Source organism: Carettochelys insculpta, chromosome 2 (assembly GCF_033958435.1).
Source record: "Carettochelys insculpta isolate YL-2023 chromosome 2, ASM3395843v1, whole genome shotgun sequence".
In the NCBI taxonomy this organism is placed as follows: Eukaryota; Metazoa; Chordata; order Testudines; family Carettochelyidae; genus Carettochelys; species Carettochelys insculpta.
The window spans coordinates 249903949-249923822 of record NC_134138.1 but is presented as its reverse complement, the minus strand read 5'-3'; the positions used below and the strand labels follow the sequence as shown (position 1 = coordinate 249923822).

At 41.2% G+C, this 19874-nt stretch overlaps 1 protein-coding gene across 21 annotated transcripts in view; it reads right to left on the bottom strand.

The window, feature by feature from the left end:
• SVIL (supervillin) overlaps nt 1-19874 on the bottom strand; it is a 226131-nt gene that overhangs the window by 156359 nt on the left and 49898 nt on the right. For 16 of the 21 annotated variants that reach the window (XM_074984934.1, XM_074984939.1, XM_074984932.1 and 13 more), the window contains exon 1: nt 4584-4608. In XM_074984934.1, the coding sequence (XP_074841035.1) occupies nt 4584-4605 (22 nt within the window). In that variant the 5' untranslated portion in view covers nt 4606-4608. Of the gene's footprint in view, nt 1-1274; nt 1810-4583; nt 4609-11896; nt 11998-19874 lie in introns of those variants that run through there. The other 5 variants (XM_074984945.1, XM_074984944.1, XM_074984946.1 and 2 more) reach the window with 2 other exon arrangements.

Here is a 19874-nt window from a genome sequence, read left to right as displayed (position 1 = left end):
AGATTTATCACAAAAGCACTCTTCACCCTTCAATGTATTATTGTAAGTGCACACATTGGGATATTAATATAGTTGCAGAATTTATTACCAGCCTTCTTTCCCAAAGGCGAGAGACAAGGAATAACTAAGGTATGTGAAGAGGCAAGTTTCAGAACAGTCCCCTACTAAATTCCACCCATGGATAAAAAAGACTTATTTTATAAAAGTTACAAGACAGTTTTTGCAAGGTGGGACAAGAAAGGCTTTGAGAATACAACTAACTTCTGTTTGTCCGAGACAGAGCTGACATGGTGTCTTACAGTTGGTGTTGGTGGATGCAGTAAGTGACTAAGGCCACAGCTTCTTGCACTGGCAAGGATTTTTTTTTTTTTTGGTAATATGCTGGAAAAAATAGACTGTACATATCTTTCCATGGGCATTCAAGCCCAGTTTGCCAAAACTCAAGTGTATACAAAACAACACACTTTTCTCCTCACCTCCTGATGAAAGGGGACAGTTAACAAATTTAATACGTAAAAAAGGTAGCTGCCTGGTTCATTTGACACTGCATAGCAAAATGCCTGAAGTGACCACAGACTCAAAAAGGAATAGCGGGTGTACTACGGGAACAAGTTTTTAAGACATGTTTGTGATATTTACATTTCCTTCACAGGACATTTTGTAAACTAGTGTCTAAATCAGCTAACACCACAACAGCATACTGGGAATGAGGAAAGAAACTCCCTAGAGATTAATAATGCTGGGCTGGTGGTTAAGAATGAATGTGCAACTAGTTTTATCCCAAGGTATTTTAATGGAGAAACCAGAAAATGTGAAAAGAATGTCAACTGGCAAGTTGGAAATAAGCAGTCTGAATAAAGTTCCAAGTCTACCAGTCGTTAAAATGCAGCTGTTGTATCACATCTAGACTACTGTCAGATTCAAATCATGCATTTAAGTACTGGTTTTACACCACCTTCCCCAAAACATGGGGGGGGGGCATGCAAATACTTTTTACTTAATATTCCTGTCCAATTTGAGATATTGGTTAATATGCTGTAAAAAAGTGTCACACTTTACATAATCAGTCCGACAACAAGACTATCCACCTATAGTGAAATGAACTATTAATTTAAACAAAACCATAAGAATAAAAAATGTTGCAAAGGAAGACAATGACTGGCATGCACAGGCTGGAAAAAATACTCCCACTTCAAGCTGACAAAGCTTCAAACATTCTCTAAACTGGCTTTCAAACATTTATGTTCAAGCTTTTAGAAAGAGGTGTTACTTACTTCAAAATCCCATTAAAATGGCTTGTCTACTTTTATGTAAGTAAAAAAGAGTCTTCAAAAATAAATTACAGAATTACTGCAACTCCTTCTAGCCAACAGTAAGAGTTAGATTTCCATTGCACTCTTTTTGAGACGTTTTTCACTTCAGCTAAAAATTTCTTTCCAAAGAACATAAAATATTCAGGTGCAAAGAAAACAAAAATGACACATCACTCGTTACCAAATAATCAACATGCAAGCTTGGCAAGAACATCTGCAGCCAAGATGATTCAGACACAGATAAATTTAGAATGGTGCTTTCCTATGGCATGTGGATGGCAAGTAGAGTAAATATGCAAAAGCTATATTCCAAGTGCTGTTTCTAAAATATTCAGGAATAAAGTTATTAGCAAAACTCTTCTTTCAAAAGTCCTCAGCCGTCTGAAGTCCTCAACAATGTAGTTCCCTGATTTGCCTTGAGTGTTTCCATCCATCACTTGATTTATCCACATAAAACTACAGGCTCTCCAACCTCAGAGGACTAAGCCAAATGCAGTGTGGCAACTTCACATGGGACCAGCCATTTATGGGCTGAACAGTAGAGCTTTGATACCAGCTAATCTACCATAAATAGCTCTTGAAACTCAGAAGGATCAGATCAGCTGTTGCAACACTTCCAGGCTGTAGTTACTTCAAATCCAATTATATTGCCAGTTTTGTCTGTATCTTTCATTTCACATCCTTCCAACAAACCAAAAAATTAAAACTGGTGAAAACTAAAGGGCAATAAAACACAGAAAGCCAAATCAGAGTGAGAAAAGCCTGGGAATGGCATGGAAATTAGAGAGAAAATAGTATGTCCCTAAATCCTTTTAAAAACCCATCAGAGTTTTAGAGTGTAAGACAGCAGTTTACTAATCTGATGTCCAAAACAAAATAGCCTAGATTTACAAAGCAAATTATATGAACAAATTGACTTTTATAAGCAAGTGAAAATGAGCACATAGTAACACAAGTTGAGTGTTTTTACTAGAAGGAGAGCAATAAACTGTGTTGATATTTTCCCATGACTTTTAAAAACAAAACCCAATTATCATCGTTGGAGCAAACTTTAAACCTTCATGTTATACATGCTTAAAGTATTATCTTTCCTTTGTAGAATTTAGATGCGTTTTCCCAAACCAAAAACCAAGGAAGACCATTTAAAAAGCTGAACATTTTGAAGTCACTATCTATTTTAAGGGGTTAGCAGGAAAAGACAATGTAACTTTCCAAGACTATTAACTGCACGACTGGAAAAGTATAAAATAGTGACATTGTTCATAGGCAAAATTAAAGAGAGGACTTACAAATAAAGATGCCCATGCAGCATTTTGTCATAAGTTACTCAACATCACTGAGAAAAGAACACTCCAATTAGAGTAAGTTTTCTTAAATGAAACAGAATTAGAACTAGTCTTAAAATTAAATGATATGCCTCCACATTCTCACTTAGGTCCAGCCTTACAAACAAAACAAATAAGCCCACATCTATTTCCATGAAGCCTACAAATTCCAGTGCTTCAGAGGAGGATAGTCTTGTAGAGAAGACAGTGGACTAGGTCCTGAGGGACCTGTGTTAATGTCTCAGCTCTGAGAGCGTTTTTCTGCGACCTCAGACAAGTCATTTAATCTGCATCTCCGCTCCTCTTCTGTGAAATGGGAACACTAGTCCTTGTGACCATGTATTTGCACAGCCCTTTATTTAATGAGGGCCTGAAGTTTGGTTGGGGATGCTAGATGATTCCATAACATAAATAAATAAATAAATAAATAAATAAATAAATGTCATGTTTGGAAAAATCCCCATGCTATTTGGAAAATCATGGGAAACCTTACCAGTTAGCTTTGTGTTATGTTCCATCACCTTCCTCATTCTGTACATTGTAAACTTGGCAGGGGGCATGGTTCTGGTTTCACCCTGGTCTGGAAAGTGCCCAGCAAACTGTGAGCACTACACATGAGTCACTGGTTTTAACCTTGCTCAGGTTACTAGTTTCAAAGTAGTTTCAGTTGGAAGCTTGTGATTTAAATAAAGGTGTTTGCAATCTTTGCTCAATTTCTGGTAACTAAATGTCCATCAGCAAAATCACCTCAGCTGTTTTGCTTTTGAAGTCAGAAAGGCCAAGTATTGAAAGAGGGCACAGAGACAATTTTTTCCTGGGCCCTAGATAATAAATATTAGTCCAAATGGGGCCAGATGCACATCACTGGAGAAAGGCATTGGGCTGCCACGTATTCAGAATTGTGCAAACTGTCTTAGTTATTTTATGTCTCAGTCTCAACATTATCCTAAAAAAGCTCTTAGTTTTATTTAATAGGAGCTCTAAAATCAGTTGTCGCCCTTTTCCCACTATAATGGTCAACAAATGAATTCAAAAGATTCTTACATTACTCTACTCATTAAAACGGAGCATATAATCTGCATGTGATGAGAATGAGCCTGAAAGCAACAATAAACACTTTGTCGACAGCTACAGCAAGTTCTGGCAGTTGTTACTCTCTCCATATCTATTTAAAACCTGGGTCTCTTATCTAAAGAGATCTAAAGATGACTAACATATGACATGAAACACCTCCCCACCAATAAGGAACTGGACTAAAATTACCAACTCATTTCACACAACACACTACCTAGCCAAACAGTAAGTTTATTGTAACTACCAACACAGGTGGAATTTTAAGGCTCTAGCCCCACGCTTCTGAACTATTCCTTTAAAAAAGATGTTTAAATCTTATTTTCGCGCAAGCTACCTTAGTACAACAAAAACACAGGAAAGGTTCTGAATACTCTAAAAGTTTTGTGACCGCCCCCTCCCATGCCCCCAATCACACAAAGTACAAGACTTTGTAGTCTTCCAAATCCCTGAAGAGTTACAGCTAACAGATTTTAGCTTTGCCATTAGTTTTTGCTTACTGTCATAGACTTCCCCCCAGACTATCTATATCTTTCACGGACATTCATCCTGGCTTGCCTAGAAGTCAGACACTGGGGCTGTAATTCAGATGCATGATAACTGACCCTTTAATGAAGTCTGAAGCACTCATATGAACATGCTCATTGTGGTATCATGGACTCATATTTCCAGAGAGGATCCACGTTTCAATGCGTAACAGTCATGGAATAATTATAGTATAATGCACATACTGTGCCAAGTTTATAGCAGGCTTTGTAAGATGTATGACTATATAAAAAAAAAAAGCCAAACACACTTAAGAAAAAGTTCTGGCTTTGCTTCTCCTGGTGAAAAGCTTTGTTACACACAGAAAGGCAAACTTACTGCCACTTACCAGCGTCCATTGTTAAAATCATGACCCCACTTCTGTATCTCAGCAGCAGAAAGCCTTACCATCCAGTGTTATCTGACTAACTCAAAAGGGACACAGCATGGCTTTGTTTCAGCTTTTATCTTCTGGCTCATACACTCCTCCTCCCTCTTGTGGGATAAAAGCATTGCCTGTACCCTCTGCCTTGCCATCCCTATTGGTCCATTCAAAATACCTCATTTATTTAGCATATTCATGTTTCTGTGAGAGCCTAAAATGACCCACATATAGTTTTTGTCCAGCTCAGTTTTTATCCCTCCAGGAGAGGCAAAAGTTCACTGTTTCCACTGACTGAATAGCCCCAGTTGGTTTCATTTTAATAGAGCCAAAATACTTTCCCAAGCATGCTGCCTCAGAAACACACTGCCTGCATGCTGGGGAGAGGCAACAAAACCCCAAAATTCTGCTGTGATCCTCATTCACAGGGCACATGGCTGAAGCCATGTAGTTTGGGGGCCCATCTCAAGAACAGACATCCAACCCTGATGCTATGGGAAAAAAAAAGGGGGGGGGCAGGATTTGTATGCCACTGAATACATACCTGTAACATCCCAGCCAACTTAGGCGCATGGGGCTTGAGCTGCAGGGCTGTTTAGGGGCTGCACGAACTTCTGGGCTTGGGCTGGAGTCTGAGCTCTGAGACCATCCCACACCGCAGGGTCCTAAAGCTTGGGCTCCAGCCTGAACCCAGAACCCTACACAGCAGCAAAACCAAAACAGCCTCACACCCCGAGCACCAGGAGTCCAAGGTGGCTGGCACAGGCCAGCTGCAGTGTAGACAGGTGCTTAGATAACCTGAAGGCTGTGGAAGAAATCTCATTGCATCAAAAGAATGTGTGAATACCACTTAGAAATTTAAGGGCTTCTTCCTCACTAAGGGGGATCTATGTGCATAGCAACTGGCCTCAGTACTCCTACAATGTTCTGCCTGTGTGAAATACTTGGAGATTTTAAAACACATTTAAGACCTTTTCAGCTAAGTATAGGGAGGGAGAAAAAGCAACCGCAACAAAAAACAGGTTTCATGGAATTCCCATTTGACAGGAGATGTCCGGACTCTCAGCTCCACTGTAACTGAAAGAATGGTACAAAGTTAAAAAAAAGGTTTTGTATCATGTATATCCTGAAGACCTGAAGTTTGACTTTGAAAGTTAAGGTTGTATCTGTTATAGTGAGAACAGGCAACAGCATGTATGTCTGCACACATGCTTGAAAACATGTAGTGGCTGAAATTATCTTCCTTAACTACCCTCTGATAAGCACCAACTTAAACAGCACTTTTTTCTAAATGGAGTACACAGTTAAGCTGTAACCTTAGCACACTAGTTACATTAGAACTCATAACTCAATGATCAAGTCACAAGTAAATTTTGAAATTACTTATACAAGCAAAGCATTCTCTCTTCTTTTTAAGGATGTGAACTGCATGTTGTGAACACTGCTTTCAGACTCTCCAAACACTCTAGAACCTACAGTTGTGATTTAGCAATGTTGCTCATGCTAATCCTCATCCTTCATTATAATTTTTTTTTGCATCTATGTGGCTTTAAGTGGCATTGTACCAGGATTCAGGCTCTGATTCAGTCAAACCACATTGGAAAGTACAAGCAGAAAGAAGACAACATATTCCTGGCATCCAGAGTTACAGTAATAGAACACCAAAACAAGAGAGTTTTGGAAGAACTACAAACTCTCATGCTTCAAAACAGAAGCTAACCTTAAATTAATGGGAGCAAAGAAGAAACTTTCCATGTGAGAAAGTTATTTCCTAAGTGTCTACCTCACTATTCCGTGCATTTTTCTTTGAACTAGCTGTTATTAGTCCCTATCTCATATAAAGACATGAGATTAAATGGGCTACAGATCTCATTGCATACTGCAGTTCCTAAAAGTATGCCATAACCTGAAATTCTGTTACCTCAGGTGAGGCAATAGTCTCCACTCTTATAATCAGCAGCAACAGCCATTTCCAATTGTAGAAGAAAATTCTGAATTCATCAGCCCTCAGTGAGGCTGACAGTCACCACGCGTACAAGGGCAATGTGGGAAGAGGGAATGGCTTCCCACCCTTGAAGGGGTGGGTTAAGGATGGAAGGGAAGGGTTTAGGGCAGTCAGCCCTAGGGGCACCCCCACACTCCCTCAGAGCCACATGCAGAGCAGCACAGCAATACAGCTGTGATGTTTTAAAGGGGTCCAGAACTTCAGCAGCAGCCAGAACTCTGGGGCCCTTTGAAACACCAGTACCTGAGCCATCTTTCCACCACTTTACCTCCTCCTCCCCTGGGTCATTTGGCCTGTCTGTTCTTAAAGCTTCCTGAGCTTTCAAATGTACTTTAGCCACATTTCTGTAACTAAAAGCACTAAGTATTTGTTATGAGGAATGCCACACAGAGGGATACAGAACCTGATTTGGCAAGTCAGCGCATAGGAGTTACTGCAAGCTGAGCACAGACTGCCAAAAGCACAAATCATGTCAAGATAAAGAAAAATGGATGCAAAGGTTTTAGTATACCTCAAGCAGCACTCATGCTAAACACTGTTTGAATGGGTCTCAGGAAGCAGTTGACTCCAAACTAACAAAGAGCAAATAGGAACAGTCTGAATAATATGAATGGAAACAAGGAAATAAAAATAGCCCCTAGTATGTTGCCTTTGATCAAAGGCAATTTTTGTTGCCAATGATGATTTTTACTGTCTGCACTAGTTTTATACTCCATTCTAATAATTTAGACTTTTTAAAATAAAATAGCCCCTCAGGTGTATATTTTAACAGCTAGCAGAAGTGTTTCTGTGGCTGTTTAGGAGACCTATCGTATTTCATAGAACTAGAAGGGACCTTGAGAGATTATCCTGGTCAGTCCCCTGCACTCACAGCAGGGCCTATTACCATCCCTGACAGATTTTTTTTTTTTTAAATCTGACCTGCCTCAGACCCTCAAAAGGCCCTCCCCCGCTCTTCCAGGACTGAACTCAAAACCCTCATTTTACAAGGCCAATGTTTAACCACTGAGCTATCCTTCCTTCACAATAGATAGAGTTGCATGGGTCGGAGCTACATTTCAGACAGATCATTTTAAGTCAATGGGAGGGATTTTTTTTTAAATTAGTTCCTCTTTTTCTAGTAACAGATACTAGAAAGAGAAGACAATGATGGTTACCGAGGCAACACTAGCAATGACCCAAAGAGATGATTGGATGTGGATGCTGCATGATGTACCTCATCCTTGAGTGGATATCTGATGGAAGTGCCAATGAAATGTCATCCAAGATAGCTTGTGGCACAGATGATCCAAAGATAAAGATAAGCAGCTGGAGACGAGGCTAGAACTCAGATGGGGATCTGACGATATAAAATAAGAGAGAAGAGAAGAGGGTAATAGACAACTCAATATCTGCAGAGAAGCAAAGAGGGTATAGACAACTCAGTATTTGCAGACACCAGATCAACAAAAGAACCTGGAAAGGATGGACTGCAAGAAGAGGAAGGTGATCCACGGAAGAATGCAGCAAAGCACAGAAAGAGACTGGCTAACATAGATGACATAGAAGTTGAATTATAAAGGTTTGTGCTTTGCGAAAAGAGGAGAAAGACAGGAAGATGCGGGGAGGGCAGGAAGAAACAAGGAAACCCACGCTCTGCAGAAGAATCAATGGAGACAGCTAGAGACTGATTCTATGAAAAGATAAAGGATAACGTACACTTGACAAAAAAAGAAGAGGAGATCAGAGAAGTTCATACTAACACCAGGAAAAAAAGACAGATCTTTCTCATCTGGAATCTGCATTGCAAACAAGGGGAAAAACATGCCTGGGTAAAGTCTTTCTAAAAGATTATTAGAAGTAAGCAGTGAGTCTCTACGGAATGAGCAACAACAAAAAGTTACACTCTGGGTGCTGGTTCCGCAGCTCCCAGCTGCTAGGAACAAATAACCAATTGAAACTGCAGGGGCGCAACTGCAACTCTGGGGATGGTACATAGAACCTCAAGCACCACTGGGAGCTTGTACCCCAAACCTCTGCCCCAGCCTGGAGTCCCTTCCCACAACTGAACCGCCTCACAAGGCCTGCACCCTGCTCCCACGCACCCACTCCAAGCTCCTGTCCCAGCCCAAAGCCCCACCCTGCACTTCAAAGCCCACATCTCTGGCCCCACCTCACAGCCTGCATCCCCAGCCAGAGCCCTATCCACCTGATAGAAGCTCTAGCCCCAGCCCAGCGAAACTGATGGGGCATGGAGGTGAGCAAGTGATGGAGGAAAGGGGCATGGAGTGAAGAGGCCCTCAGAAGGGCCGGGGAAGGGATTTTTCTTTTTTTTTTTTTTGCAGTTATAAAGTCAGCAACCCTACATGGCAGTTCCTTCTGGCCTTAACTTCTAAGGGTAGAGGTTGAACCTCTCTCATTCGGCACCCTTGGGACCTGATTGGTGGCGGACAAGAGAATTTGCCAGTTCACAGAAGGTCAATATTGTCTAGAAGCATTATCATCTTCCGCAGCTTACTGGGTTCTTAGAAGAAATGTAGGGGTAAAATTAGAGCTAAACAACAGCAGAGACTACTGGGAGCCAAGACTGTTGGCTGGAAACAAATTTTATGGACCACGGGAAACTTGGCCATGCTCATAGTAAGTGGTTGCCCAGCAAACTACACTCATGATGGATTACAGATGTTGCCAAAACAGGAGAGTTCAAAATTAGAGAGGTTCAACCTGTAGTAAATTTAGTCTGTACTGAGATACTATATTCTTCCATCCTACACAACCAGTGGTACAGCAATCCTTGGGTCCAATTCAGTGAATGTGGCTGTGAAATATAAAGCTGAGACACAAAGTTAAGTGGCCTACAGAGGCCAGCAAGTTTTTCAGTTATTCTGTGTTCTACTACTCTTCCATATTGTGCAATATAAAAACATACAGCAATTGCATCAAACTATTTTATCACACTGAGTACTACACTTTACTTGAAGTCATTATCTGATATACATTTATCCAACGTTGTGAACACCCTGTAAATTAATATGCCTAAGAAGTTGCTCATTTTGGGTCATTAGACTGGTTAAGATTATATGTACAACCTTATGGTCTCCATTTATTGACTTTAAAAAAAATGTTGCACAACTAAACCATAAAAAAAAATTTAGTGATATTCAATGAATAAAGTTTTACAATGAGTCATAAAAGTTAAACCCAATTTTTACTACAACATTCAAGAAGCCTGCTCAGTGAATCACGAATCCCTGAAAGTTTCACTTTTGTACCTCAAAACCTTTTGACTCTTCAGGCTTTTAAGACAGATAAAAAATGTTTCTCCAATTCCTGAGGGCAAAAAGTTTGGTGGAGGGAAGAAATGCACTTGCGCACTCTCTCTCTCTCTCTCTCTCTCCCCACCCCCGCCCCCCAAGAACAAGTGAATCATTTTTACTCAAACTTTCCAAATCCCAGGGATCTGAGTTTGAAAAGTAAAATGTAAGGAAAGTCATAAGCAACTGAAAACAAAAAGGATGAGAACTGAATTTTTTATACCAATCAGCAGTCACTGCCACTCTTATCACCAGGGAATCTGATGGACCAGAGATCAATGCTGACTCCTCTGTTGTCAGACTGTGCTCTGGCACCAGCAGAGGAACCAGCATTGATAGAATGGGGATGAGGGAAACACGTTCAGGGGAAGAAGCAGGGTGGCTCCTGGCCCCACATCAGACACTGGAGCCCATTGGCTTCTAGGCTGCACCTCCAGCTCCCAGCCATGGGGCTCTGCATATTCCCTGTGCCTCTCATCTCAGGTGACCCCCACCTCGTCCCTCCTCCTCCCTGTCTGAATTTGAAGACCACAAATGAGCTATTTGCGGTGCTCCAGAAGCTCTGGGAGGACAGGGGATGGGGCAGGGTGCCAAGCAGCTAAGTGCAGGGCCCCAGATTTTCCCCCTGGGAATGCACCAGCTTGGGAGCACCAAAGAATGCCAGAGCAGGAATGTCTGCTTTACAGAGGTCCAACCTGAAGTAACAAAACTCCAGCTGACATAATCACTACATATGGTGACCTTCTCCAACATAGCATAGGGTAGTTATACTATTCAAATACTGTTAGCCCATGGGAAGGTATTCTTTACAGACAACAAACCCGTATTTTGATGTCCTAAAGCAAGATGTTAATTTTGAATCTAGATTATTACTCCATTTGTAATAACTGTACATAAAAAGCCCAAGCAGTGAGACAAAATGGGACAAAACATTTGTCAAGAGTACTACATTAGAGGTCTGTGTTAACCAACATCCTAACCTACTAAGAAAGAAGCTATACCAAGACAGTTTTGAGAGGTTCATAAAATAACTTGTCAACAGCTCAACAATTTGACAGTACTTTAGACACAAAGAAAGTTTTATTTGAATTCTATGTTGGCTCTGTGTGTGTGTGTGGTGTGAGAGAGAGAAGAGCTGCATTCTGTGTCAGAAAAGGAAGAGTGGATTAAAAACGCCTAAGTATCATGAGATTTGTTTCCAAACAATGACTGCATAGAAGAAACTTAGCTTTCAAAAGGGATTGATTTTTCTGTTTAAAAAGGCATGGCTCTGAAGAGCACTGCCCAGCATGATAAGGGTGCTAAATGAAGCAAGCAGTGAAGTGTTCACTTTCCCAAGTTCACATAATTGAACTTGGGGGGTCCAGCAGTACAAATGGGAGTTTCACAGAAGCAGCCCACACAACACATTGGGTAGCCACTGAACATATATTACATTAAAAGAAACCTACATTATTATTTCAATTAACAAAAATAAAGGTAAAAATTAGACTAGACAGAAGAGGTCAAGGCACAAGCTTGTTGAAAACCTGAAAAGCTGCAAATATTCAAAAAGCCTCTCAGAAGCATCCATCATTTCAAAAGATGAAAGGAGAGACCTGTGTCTTCAGTTTTATATCTGCTCTTCAACTGAAAAAACAGCTTTATAATGGATAGTGTAAGTACAGCACACCTGTGCCATTAAATATTTTTATGTCAACAGTTTAACTGTTTTAATATCTCATTCAATACAACTGCTCTGTGGAAAAATACTACTCCAATAACAGGAGTTATTTTCCCTAATATGTATGGTTTTAGAGCCTCTCTTGGGAGCAGAGGGACTCTGTTTTTCCATCTTCACCCTGTATTACCAGCAGTAGCATGTGACGTCCATGACAGAGGTGAGGTAAAAGTAAAAGAAGCTGGCTACCTTAGAGGGAAAGTAGTGACAAGTGAAAGTCAAATTTTGAAATTTCACACAGTATTTTTTATACAAGGCTTACCTCAAATGCTAATTGTTAGCCCATATTACTTCACAAGCAGAACAGCATCAAAATGTTCACTACTGAAAACAGGATGGGTTTTGAGCTGGAGGCACTGTGCCCTACAAGAAAGAAGAATTATACATAAGACTACTGATGACTATACAGCCTCAAGCAAGAGTCTTCACAACTACTGGCTTGTTGAATCTGAGGTGATTCCCCGATTTAACCCACCTCTGATGGTCATTAAATTCCAAGGCCAGAAAGCACAATTGTGACCATCCAGTCTAATTCTCTTGCGTAACGCAGGCTATAGAACTTCTCCCAAATAGCATAGCTTTTAAAATTGAAACTAAAAGTTTTTCCTCGACGTGTCCATGATGGAAAATCTACCACAACAACTCATTGCAAATTGTTCTGATGATTAATTACTCTCAGTTTGTACTGTATTTCCCATGTGAATTTAGATAGCTTTAACTTCCAGCCATTAGAGTCTGTTTTAGCTTCCTCTGCTAGACTAAAGACTCCATTATTAAGTATTTGCTACCCATGTTGACACTTACAGAATGTAATCAAGCCACTTCAGAAGCCTCCCTTTGCTAAACTACTTGGACTGACTATATTTACTCTACTCTACCACAAAACTAAAGCAAGTTTTCTAATCCCCAAAAAGTCATTCTTGAGGTTCTTCGCTGAATCCTCTCCAATTTTTCAACAAAATATACACTGTATTTAAGAAACTGTCACATCAGTACCATATAGAGGTTAAAACAGCCTCTGCTCCTACTCAAGATGCCCCTTTATTCATCCAAGGATCACATTAGACTCTGAGTCTCCAGTGTGACACTATGGCCAAACTGATCTGATTATCTACTACAACCTCTAAACCTTTTTTCAGAGTTGCTGTTTCCCAGAGTACAGTCCCTTCTTCTCCAATTATGGGCTCTGTTTTTTGTTCCCCAGATGTATATAAGTTTGTATAGGGCCTCCATCTCGAGAGACTGTGGTTAGCAGCAGCGGTGAAGATCTATGGGCAGTGTTTGACTCTGCAGCATCTCTCGTGGCTTATCTGGCCAATATTGGATTTGCACGATCAATTGCAATAACCGCACGTCAGTTTCTTTCCAAATTCTTGAGTCTGAGAGTTTTTCCTTCTAAGATGACATTCTTTTGTGTGGCTTGCACATATACCATAGAAGGACGATGTGCACCATTGTAGTAATCATCACGAGGTATTTTGATCTGATGATGTAGTTTCCCAGGATTTTGGATCAATGTTGAATTTTCTCACAGCATTTTTGCATGTATTCTTCAGTCTTAGCTTTGGTCTTCCTCTTGTTCTCAAACCACATGGCAGTTCACCAAAGAAGTTCTCTTTGGGAAGATGGTCACCCATTCTTCTCACACGACCACACCATATCATAGTCTTCTGCTGTTGAGGATCACTATGAGGCTGGGTGTGCCAGATCTTGACAGGACACCTGCATTTGAAACTATCTTGCCAGTTGATATTCATAATTCTGCTGAGGCAGAAAAGATGAAAGCTGTTCAATTTTTTTCTCCTGGTTCTAGTAGGTGGTCCATGACAGAACGATATAGCAGACTACTCAATACACATGCCTGGTAGATTAGCATCTTTGTTTTCACTGTCACCTTAGGATTGTTCCATGCTCATTTCGTACACCTGCCAAAAATAGTAGTTGCCTTCCTGATACTGATGTTCAGTTCTTTGTACATGGATAGTTTTGTGGTGACAGCAGATCCAAGGTAACAGAATTGGTGAACCACATCTAATGGGCTGTTATCCAGAATGACACTGGGTTGATGAGGGATACCTGGAGTGAACACAACAGTTTCCCTCATGCTTATGTCAAGGGAAAACAACTTGCTGGCTCTGGATAGAGAATCCATCCGAGACTGTAGCAAGTCTTCATTATGAGAGCTGCATCATCTGCAAAGAGGAGTTCCCTGATGCGGACTTTCTTGACCTTAGTTTTGGCCTTGAGCCTTGCCAGGCTGTAGAGAGACATCTAAACTTGTGTGGAGAAATACATTGCTGCGCGAGTTTTGAAATGTGCAATTTAGTAGAACTGAGAAGAATATGCTGAATAGAGTAGGGGCAAGAACACACCCTTGTTTGACTGTGCTGCTCCTTGCAAATGGTTTCAATGTAGATCCATCATATTGCTCTGTTGCTTTCATGTTTTTGTGAAAGGATGTTATGAGCCTGAGTAGGGTCAGTGGGCAGCCAATCTTAGTAGATCAGGACTGTACAGAGTATTAACCAACTATGTCAAACACCTTTGTTAAGTTAAATATTAAATACATATGAAGAAAAAGTATGACCAAATATTCAAGTCTGACCTGCTTGTTTCTTATTCCAATTTTCATTACTGAAATGTGAAACTTGCATACAAATTCATTAAATATATTTCCATCACATTTACCTATCGCTATCATTACTTAAAGTACAGTAGTCACTCCAAAGTTACTGGGGATGAAAAGTTTACAATGCTGAATCATGTTTGAGGCTTCCCTGTTGAAGCCATTTGTAAGTCAGGAGTGAGCTCTTTCATGTGCTCATTAGAATGAGTCCAGAGCGCAAAAACACTGCTACAAATAGAACCCCAGCTGGGAACTCATTACAGTCCTGCTTTAACAACACTGATTTACCAGTCCCATACTACGCCCAAGTCCACACTTTGTAATTTACAAAGCACTGCGAAACACTACACCTATCATGCAAATCTCTGCAGAATGGAGATATGACCAATGCCCAGCAAAATGCCATGGCTCTAGTGCAGAGGCCAGCAACATTTCTGAGGTGAAGCGCTGAAATGTGGCCTTTTGACATCTAGGTTCAGTCCAAGTTCCTGTGATACTTTTTAAAAGTTGCTAACAGCCATACTTACAACAGCTTCATTAATAAATTCAGATGCAGAGCTTTACCATTTAGGTGGTGGTTGGTAGCATTAGCTGGTCTTTTGTTAGTCCCCAGGATTAGGGAGAGAAGCAAGCTCCTGGCTGCATGGGGGAGGCAGGATGGGCTGAACTCAGCCTTGTGTGCTGATGAAAAAATCGGCTTGCGTGCCACTCTTGGCACCCATGCTGGGGGTTGCTGACCCCTGCTCTAGTGGAATGGGCTTTTACAATCATGCCCGTAGAAGACTCAAAACACAAGAGATAACCCTAATTTAAAAATCATGTCTGATGCCTTGGGATCTGGGGGGGAAAGCAAACATCTCAAATTCAGAGCTACAGAATTTTCCCTGCTGTCTTTTTGCAATGTAGGAAATAGCTAAAGACAAACAGACATTCTGCTCCACATGAAATAAAGTAGTAACTTTAGAAATGAGAACATGCTGATCTGATCACAAGGCTGGTGGAGACAGGGGTGCAGGAAACCTACAGGAAAAGACTATAAAATCACCCTCCATTTTCATGGGCAAAGCATCTAGCGCTTAGAAACCTACTTTCCAAGAAAGTGACAATCCACTCTGGCTCAACATTCCTATGACACGACAGTGAGATCTTTTGAAGAATTTAATTAAAGAGCCCAAGAAAGCATGGCCCTTAAAACTAAAGGCTCAATCCCAGTGTCCATTACAGAAGAACATTAAGTACGCAGAAGAGATCCTACCTAATTTCGTGTATAAACATACCTTTTTTCTCTAAGGTTTTAGATTTTAGATGGAAAAATTAGATCTGTATCATGTTCAAAAGGTGGGCATTGTCCATTTCCTCAGTTCCATTTTGGCTACTTGCAAGAAATTAAGGCGGAAGAAAAGCAAGTGAGATAAATCATAGCTAGTGAAAACTACTGCAATTCCTAACTTTCAAATCTCAGCACTGAACCAGGTACCGACAGAACTGAGGACTGTCCCAAACACATAGCTGAACACATTTGTACCTCAGCAACTTTGGCTGTATTCAGAATGTCTGCCAAACAGTCATCCTTTTGATCTCTGCCTCTAACCAAGTTTGCCTTCATTTACTTCACATTTCTCATGGAGCCCATGTGTGCCTAGTTGCTTATTCCTTAAGCAAAATAAGGCTGAATAGCGAGGAACTTCAGGCTTATTTACATGTACTCCACCACTGACACTCTTGTTTATTAGGACTATCATGGGATACAATGAAATTGGAGAACAGAATGGCTGTCTCTACACTGGAGAGTTCTGTCAACAGAAGGACCCTGACACAGTCTCGACAGAACTCTGCATTTGCCCCGACAGCGTTACCCCTTGAAAATTTGAGGAATGATAGGGCTTTCAGTTGCCGGGCAGCTGTTTGCAGAGCTGCCATCCAGCTTTCTGGCACCAGAAGGCAATGTAGTTGGGCAGCTCTCCGTCGACAGAGCAAGCCATGTGTAGCAGCCATCTGTCAATAGAAGTTCTGTCGAGATTTCTCTGTCAGTAACTTAGGTCGACAGATGCTTCTAGTGTAGGTGTAGCCAACAACTAACTATAAGGAAAAAGTTTCTTGTTAAGAGGCAATTGCTCCTGTACAGTTGCTGACAGGAGACCAAGAGATCTCTGTGCAGTGATGCATGACTAGATAGTTACTTTTTCCCTTGTCCAGCTCTTCCAACAATGAGACTCACTGCATCTGAAAATACCATAATGCCAAGTTATGGATTTACTGACTTATTGGAAAAACAGCTGTTGTGGACAGCAAATAACTGCTTTGCTTCCACAGCTGCTGTTAAACACATCATGGGGATAAGAGAAAAGTTGAACACAGGGAACAATATCCAGACAAGAGGTCAAGTTCTACCCAAACTGGTATTTCCCTTGTTATGAAAGAGAGATTTAAATAAATGCTTCAAAAACAAAGCCAAAACATTTACATTCCTTTTTAAAATGGCATCCAGCAATACCCAAATCATCAGTTCCTTAAAAAAGCCTATACCATGGTATGTCTACATGTGGGCAGGGAATGGATCTAGCTTCTGATTAATGCTATATGTAGATCTTCCTCTACCTTTACCTGCCCAATTTTCAGTGCCCACCTAAATTTATTTTTCCACATTCTCAGACAAAATTATGTATTAGAAGCAAAATAAAAGACACGAGAAAAGGAAATGCAGCCATAGAAGTTCCTGCTTTCCCCTTCCTCCCATTTTTATTTACTCTCATGCATATCTACACGATTTTTTCTCTGCCCTGTAAGGTACAGGCTATCAGGACTGGAGTTCTCATCAGCCTTGTCCCCTGAAAAGGCCAAGCAGGAAAAACCTAAGTTAAGAAGAAAGTGCACTTAAACAAAAAAACAAACAAACAAAAAAATCACATTGTTAAGCAATATATCCTTCCATCTCCTGGTTCCTACTTGCTTGTTGATTCTAAGGCACAGCTATGCAGGCACTGCCTCCTTTTCTGTCTTTTTTACCTAAAAGGAAACTAGATTTCCCTGTTTAAATAGTCCTTGTAATGCTCATAGTAAGGTAGAAGGAGAGGAGGTTTACAAGCTATTTTTTTCCCCTCAACTAAATCTTCGTAATGCTCTTTCCTTCTCTCTTCACCCACCTCCACAAAAAAAAAATTACACTTATGTACTCATACAAAAAGCCCATTTCAGCAAGGCCAAACCTTCAAGTTCAGAGATAAGCCAATAGGATAAAAACATTTTCAAAAGAGAGCTTCAGATGAAATTTAATGCCCATTTTCTGATTTTAGACAGTTACCCAAAGACTATTCAGAGATCACATATAGCACGTGAAGTTTCATGAAAGTCCTTGTTTTTATTTATTTTTTTTTGGAGGTGGGGGGAATTAGTTGGGTACAAGGCTTTGTGCAAAACTTGCTTCAACCATATCTATTGCTACCAACAGTCCATAACTGTACCCACTTACTGGCTACTCTCTGCTGCAGCATATGCGAAGCTGTTTGCCCATATGTGCCAGTGAGAAAAAGCTGGAGCCCATGTAATGGGATTCTCTCTTTAAAACTTAGAAGCCCAGCCTGACAGACATGAAATTTAAGCTGCCTTGAGGGAGTGTTGTTTCTGCAGCTGGTTGTCTGGGTGTGGGGCTTTCTGCACCTACTTTAAGGCATCTGATGCTAATTGAGAATATTTGGCAAGAATGTGTAGTAAGCAGGGTGACAAGCATCAGGCCTAGAAAAGAATACTGAAAAAGACCACTTCCGCCATGAGACATCTGAGGACTGACAGAAACTAAGAACTGCTAACCCTCATGTCGCTGGGAGCCTCCCGGAATTGGGCTTGAGCTCCCAGAGGCTCCTGAAGCCAAACCAGGAGATTGGCTGCCAAAAGCCCAGCAGTGCTCAGATAGGTTCCCTGCCTGCTTTGCTTCTGTGCCACTCCCAGAAGAGGCAGGCATGTGCCTCTCTGGGGCTTACAGGCAAGCAAGCAAACAGGGCCCTCCATGCGCTGCCCCAGTCCTGAGCAATGACTTCACGGTGCCCATTCACCAGGAGCAACTGCAGGGCCAGTGCCTGCAAGCCAGGGCAGCACAGGGAGCGCAGGGGCAGCAGAGACTTCCTGACAACCTCCAGGAGCAGCACAGAGCGATGGCAGGCAGGAAGTCCACCTTAGCCCACTGTGCTACTGGCCAGGACTCAGAGCTGCTCAAGGTAAGCACCACCCACAGCCACAGCCTGCATCCTGATTCCCTCCTGCACCCACCCTCCCAGAGTCTGCAGTCCATACTCCCTCCTGTACCCCCAGAACTCCCTCCCACACTCTCCAAACCTCTCAGCCTCAGCCCAGAGCCCACACTCCCTAAACACACCCAAACCGCTGCCCCATCCTGGCAACAGTGAGTGAGGGTGGCAGAGAGAGAGAGAGAGAGAGAGAGTTTAAACTGGTTAGCTAATTGAACAGAGTTTTGCCTCCCTAGTCCAGAAATGCCTCTGAAATAACGAGCATTGATTGAATCTTGGATTATTGTATTAGTTTAAATAAAAAAACAAAACAAAAAAAAAAAAACCCTTTCTGTAACATTTATAGGTCTACTAACATTCCTTCAAAATACTCTCCAAAGGTATAAATATATACACATGTACACAAGAGGAGTTTTTGCTGAGCTTTCACTACTTTACATTAAGGCAAGACCTCTTTTCTGCTCAAAAAGTTGTACATAAACTCAAAGGGTATGTCTATACTTCCCTGGCATTCAATGCTCCATGATTGAGCCTCGGGAGTTAGATTTTGCTGCATCACAAAATTGATCTCTCTTGGCCTGGCTGTTGACCCTCGCACTCCATGCTATCACATAGAGTAAGGGACATCAGCACAAGCCTGAAGAGCCCCAGTAGTCACAAGGGAACAAAGTCAATCCTGTTATGTTGATTTTAGCTATGCTAATGGCATAGCTAGAATTGCATATCTGGGATAAACTTTGTTCCCTAGTGTAGACCAGGCCTAAAAAGGGACTGAAATTATCTCTGTGAATCAAGTCTAAGCAAGGAAGATTAGGAACACACCCACTTTCAGAAACATGCTTTAGTTTACAGTTTTAGGTTTCTTTAGGGTGTTAGGGGTAGGACAGGAGCTGGCATCAGTAAAGGAAACTTTTCTGCTGACATTTTTTTGTGACTATTAGAGGCTTCATCTGGATAAGATTTGCTTATACACTGAGAGGACATATGTGCAACCATCTGGCTAAAATATTACAACATTAATTGGCCATTTTATACGGTAAGCATCAATTAGAGTGGATGACAAAATGGGTTCAAGTTTTCTGTTCGGAGAACCATGTGTTTATTTGTACCACAAGAAACGTAGCATCAGCCCGGCTACCAAATAAGGAAGTTGTTTCTCAGTGCAATATATGAGTGCATGCAATCCTTCCCATTACGAAGCAAGTCAAACTGACTGAACACAGTGGGCTTGTGCCTTCTAGGAATAATAGCTATTGTAGAGCAAAAAAGACTCGATTACGCATATTTAAAACTGAGCATAAGCAGAATGGTGACCAAGAGTCAGTAAAAGACGCAACCAAGACCGATGCCAAAAACCCATGAACAAAGTTCAT